The sequence below is a fragment of the Argiope bruennichi genome, chromosome 3, assembly GCF_947563725.1.
Source record: "Argiope bruennichi chromosome 3, qqArgBrue1.1, whole genome shotgun sequence".
Taxonomy (NCBI): Eukaryota; Metazoa; Arthropoda; class Arachnida; order Araneae; family Araneidae; genus Argiope; species Argiope bruennichi.
Genome location: NC_079153.1, coordinates 46,984,808 through 46,990,807, shown reverse-complemented (window position 1 = coordinate 46,990,807; position 6,000 = coordinate 46,984,808). Strand labels below are relative to the sequence as shown.

Genomic DNA, 6,000 nt, shown 5'->3' with positions numbered 1-6,000 from the left:
CGCTGCAATTCCACTTTATGTAACAACAAAGAAGGGAACATGTTTCTTTCATAAGAGCTGACAGCTTAATCATAACAAGAATGTAAACAAACCTATTGTTCCCTTGCAAAAAATGAGGCAATGATCATCACTTTTTGACGCATTCGAATTGGTTATACTTCTGTCTAATCCACCCCCCCCCCCAGGTAAAAGGAAAAAAAATGCTGTTCTGTTCACTTTATTCTTTGGAAGATTTATTTCTGGGTGCGTTATGACATGAACTCCAATTTTAGAACAAACATATCTCGAAGTAGAATTATGGTTCAAGTACATCCTCGATGGTGGGTGGCCCTCAAACCTTTGCCAAATTTTTGCTGTTTACCGAAGAATGCAATTGAACGGGCCAGCAGAACGTAGCAGGCACCCTTGAGGTATGAAAAAGAACATTCTGGCAAACGATCAGCAGGAGATGACGGAATTATGGATGGGAGGACGGAGCACAAATTTTATTCCGTCCTACTAACATTCATTCCGCTATTTACAGGGCACGGGGCTTAACCCCATCCTGGGATTACGATTTCAAAAAGGTAAGTGTTGATGCTTGATTATAAATGAGATTGAAATTACTCTATAAATAAGCTAATTGCTAATATAATATATTTCCGTGTATGGCATTAAAAATAAGGAATCCATTAATGCAGCATATTTGTAACATAAAAATCTGTAAATATATAAAAAAAATATGTTTATCTCCATAAATCGATTGGAAAAAAAAACTGAATTTAATCCAAAATAATCTGAATTTTAAATTTATCCTTCTAAAATGAAGCCAAATATTGATGATGATAATATTTTGCGCGAAAATTTTATGAATTCTGAAACAGTTTCCAAAGATGAATTGTTTCAGTAAGTGTTTTTATTAAATTATTTATAAGAAGTAAAAATATTTTATCTTGCTCTATTTTATTTCTAATTATTTTGGACCACATTTTGAAAGAAAGCATTAGAAAGAGGCAAGAAATGGTGAATGATTGCTGATTATTTCACATAGAGACCAAATTTGGATAAATACAATGAAATACAAAAATTAAGGAACATAAAGTTTTTTTTCCGGATTCAAAATGAGTGAATCCTTGGATTCTGCTTTTCATTGTGGACATAATACGTCACTCTGTCCTTTAATTATAAATACGAATCTGTAATAAATCTTTTCTTGTATTTTTAATTCAGTAAAATTCTTTCAATTTTTTTTCCCTTAGATTTTTCATGATTGTTATCAGCTGTATATTACTTTAGTTTTACCCTTTCATTCAGTAATTTTTTTTTCCTGGAAAACTTTACCTAATATCTTATTCTTTAATTTTCAAATATTTTATATATTCAATATAGCGACCATCACATATAAAATTTCTTAAATTTAAATCAGTTTTTTTTATGTTACTTGCTATAAGCTATATATTATGTTATTATTTTTATTTGTTATAGGCTATATATTATGTGGTAGATCTTCATAAATATTTCACAGTGAATTCTTAATTAACTGTAACTTTTTTCAAATAGAATTTCGATACTTAAAAGAACTGATAAGAATTCTAATTTACTGAAGCTTCTGTATTATATGTATGAATGTAATTAATAATTCATTTTTTATTACATACTTATAAAAGACTGTTCACTTTTGATATTAGTTTCATTTTAATTATCTCAGAAGTTTACCTTTAGTATAGTTTGCCCTACATTTTTGCATTGAAACATCATCAAAGTTCAGTACAAAAAAAATAACACTCTTTACCTGCCTCAATTTCCTTTACTGGGAGAAATTAAATTTAGTAATAATTTAAGTTTCTTTCGGCAAATTCTTTGAGATGTTACAAAAGGCAATTATGGAGACTAAAAAATTTTTCTGTTCCCAAAAGTATCGCAGAATAATTTTAATATTAATATTCTCACAATTATTTGAAGCCAATATTCACAAAGCAAGCCTTTGTTGCGATGAAGTAGCTATCATTTTATTACATAATAAATAACGCCAGTCTTTTTAATTTGACATCAGAATGCACGCCAGGCCCCATGCTAATTATACAACTCACCTATCATTATCAGAGATAAAATTTTTATAATTTACATATTCTTTAATTTAATTTTGTGATGCTAAAAGCATGATTCCTGTATAAAAACATGTCTAGACAAGTAACGAAAAGAAAAAAAGATTTTGTTATCAACAAACAGTAAGGGAATGTAACAATCATTATTATCGTATTGTTAAATTCAACCTGGAATACATTTAACAAATATTGTATTGTAAATATACATTTTTATGGAAATAAGGTAAATAAGTTTTTTTTTCAGATAATTATTTAGTCTTTATTATAAATACAGACATAAATTTGTTTTTATTGTTGGCATTTGAAATTTAAATGGGAGAATAAATTAATTATATCGTTTGATATAAAATAAAATATTTTAATTGTAACATTCTATAATGTTTTAGTTAGTTATATAAAATATTTAAATCATTAACTTTCTTTTAACTCACTTTTAAAACAAAGGGCAATTTGACTTTAAACAAAAGTTTTTATTTTTATTTGCTTAATTTTATTTTTAATTGAAAAATATTGCAGATGTTAAGGTACATTCGTTATCTTTTTTACGTGCGAGTTTTGCCTGTTTGTTAAACTTCAATTAAGGTATTAAATTTATATTTCTTTTTACATATTGTAACTGTTTATATAGTTAAATATTTAAATTATTACTTTAACTGACTTTTAAAGCAAAAGATTTTTTAAATTTCAAAAAAAAATTATACTTTTGTTTTTGCAATTCTTTCTTTTCTATATAGTTTAGTTATTAGTATTCAGCAGAAATTTTCCCTGTGAGATATTCAATTTATGAATAAATCTTTGTAGCGGGAAAATTTGCGAACATACAAGACAAAATATAATAGTTATATCACATTTCTGATAACTATTCATTTAATATAGCTGAAATTTTGCTATAAAAGAATATGTTAATTTCTCACATAAAAATTTAAACTTAATCAATATTACTTTGAATACAATAATAATTCTAAAGCTTTAACAAACATAATGATTTTCAGTTCATAAAAAAATTGTTGCTGTAGATTGTTCGTAAACAGTGAGTTAACTTCAGACGCTTTGCTATTCTATTTCCAAACGTTCAGGTTTAGACTCGTGACAATTTATAAAATAAATCAGGGGGAATCTAAAAGGCCTGACACGTGCGTCTTTTAAGCGTCCAAAATTAGATTAGGCATTTAATTTAATTTTATGTTTCGGCGCGTATGGAACAAAGAACCCTAGATCAAAGAAACTAGCAATAGAGAACCGACCTTTGAACCTGGTTATAGATTCATCAACGACGATAAATTAGACTAAATGAATGCCTCTTTAAATGCATGATGATCAATGAAAGAAGCACTGGAACAGTTTTAGCTCTGTAATTTGATTTATTCTTTAATTTCTACAGCCAACATAACCATTGTCTTAAAAGTGCTATATTAGGTGAAATAAAAGTTCATTCAATTTGTTTGGATTTTCAGATAAAGTTTAGTGTACAAAAAATTATCATAGAGCATTATACTGACTGTTTTCCTTTGCAAAGACTATTGTTATTTTAAATGGCGGGAAATAGACTTTGATTTGTTATACTATGCATCATTAGACTTTTCAGCGTTGATAAAGAAGCAGCATTTAATATTATACAAAGCATTTTGATTTTTGTTTTCGTCCACGCGTTTCGGTATGAATGAGCAGCCCGTAATGTCTTTTGAACTTTTACAAAACAAGAAATAAACTTTTAAATTTCTATTGTTTAAAATTTTATAATCAGTGTAGTTTATAATTTATTTGTAATGCATGACGATTAATGTACACATTCAAAATTATATTATGGAGAATGAATTTAAACTACAACGTGGGACAATTATTACGCCCATAAATATTTTCCAATTCTTCACAACTTCACCACTTTTTTTTTTCATTTTGAAGGATAACAAAAAAAAAATGAAATGTCTAGAAATAAGCACAGTTAAATTCAAAATTAAAGCCTATTTTTAATTTTTAATTTATAAAGATACAACTCAATAAAGAATGAGAAATTTTTGCCTATAACATCAATATTAGGGAATTTTAATATTCAATCGTGGGATTTTTATACATTACAACGCTCGAAGTCTTCCTTTAGTATGATTTCAGAGGATTGTATTAGGTGAATATTTTGCTCATATTTGGTATCCTTAATTTTTGAAATGATTATATCCAAATATGAAAGATCTGTTTTTAGGAAAGTTGTCTATTTAGCTTCATCATCTACAATAACTAATTGACACATATATTAACAAGATTCCCGATTTTCAATCCTATGTTGAAGATTGAACTGTTTCGGACTAACAGATGCTTATCATTTAAATGCTAGGATAGATATTTCGCTGTAAAAAAATTAAATCTGTAATAAATCCAAAGTAATAAATAAATACAAAAATCAGTTGAACACTTAACTATAACAAGTGCATTTTACATTCTTATATAGTTTGAAATAAGAATTATGTCCGAAATTTAAAGCGATGTCCAATTAGAATATTAAACTCGTAGATATTAAGAATTAAGAAATAAGTGGCGTCTCCTGTGTTACTTTCCACGGTTTAGTACAGAATATAAATCATTATTAATAATAGCATTTGTTAGCTACATGAATTTAATATTAAAATTTTGTTTGCTTATTTAACAAGAAAGTGATCTTTAGCTTTAGTGACTTAGTGACTAAAGCTGTCGATACTAGTGTTTTATGGTTTTGTAATGAAATGTGAAGTAAAAAGTTTTTATGATATTTATTAAATCATAATCATATTGTAGGATTCATATTTATTAATTCGGAAAGACAATCAAACGAGTCCTAGAAATAACAAATCTACTTCTGATTTTTAAAAACAAATTTAATTATTCGTCACATTTAAGCAGGTACTTAAAAAATATATTAGTTACAAATCATTTATTCATCAATTGTAAAATAAGTGAGGCCAAGCAATTCTGTTGAAAAGTTTTCATTTCCATGGCAACATAATTATACTGAAATTTCAGTTAAACTGGTTTGCTGGAACTAAACTGCTCATGTTGAATATCTCCTAATAAAAAATGACAGTCCTTATATTAGCCAAGGTGAAAATTTGAAGTATTTTTCTTCTCGTATCAAGATTTAAAAAGTCCACTATAACTTCAAATTGTAACAATAATAAAATTATTTTAAAAAATGACAAATCCGTTTAAATTTTAAATAAAAAATGTATAATTGAATTATTTTCATTGATTTAATAATAAATATTTTAATTGTTTAATTTTCTTTTCCAGGCAACTTCATAACACAATTTTTCTTCCTCGTTCTTCATCATTTTCAAGTCTGGCGTTTCTACACCGGGCGTCTTTGCCATAATGGATACCAGAAGAGTATCCTTCCATCAAAAGTCTCTCACCAGCAAAATCCTGGACGGCAGACGAGACGACAGCATCGACAACTTAGCTCAAGTCCCCAGGAGGAAGCCCAAACCTCCTCTGGAGCGTCAGTTTTCTTGTCAATCGAGGTCTTCCTTGAGGAGAGCCTCAGTCATCGGCAACCGTAAGGGCAGTGCTTCTATTAGGAAATTATCAACTTATACGATAGCATCCCGGGGAAACTGGGGATCTAAATGGGAATTTCTGCTTTCCTGTGTTGGGTTGTCTGTTGGTATAGGAAATGTATGGAGGTTTCCTTATCTGGCTTATGAGCATGGTGGAGGTAAGATATCCTTGATTTTATTTTAAATAATTTGAACATATAAATAGGCATAGTTTCACATACTTTTTCAATATGGTTTGTATCAAACCACATTCATATGATATATTTCAGTTTCTGATACATATGATGCATCTTGGTTTCAACAAATGGCGTGGCATTAAGGTACGATGCGTTTTGATGCCATTTAAAATAATATCAATGGGGAATAAAAGGATGAACAATTGCAAACAAATT

General features: G+C 28.2%; 1 protein-coding gene across 2 annotated transcripts in view; it reads left to right on the top strand.

The window, feature by feature from the left end:
- Positions 1-212: 212 nt before the first annotated feature.
- LOC129963083 (sodium- and chloride-dependent glycine transporter 2-like) overlaps positions 213-6,000 on the top strand; it is an 83,240-nt gene continuing 77,452 nt past the window's right edge. The window contains exons 1-2 of one of the 2 annotated variants that reach the window (XM_056077120.1): positions 213-566; positions 5,343-5,766. In XM_056077120.1, the coding sequence (XP_055933095.1) occupies positions 5,424-5,766 (343 nt within the window). In that variant the 5' untranslated portion in view covers positions 213-566; positions 5,343-5,423. The remainder of the gene's footprint in view (positions 567-5,342; positions 5,767-6,000) is intronic. The other variant, XM_056077118.1, reaches the window with a different exon arrangement.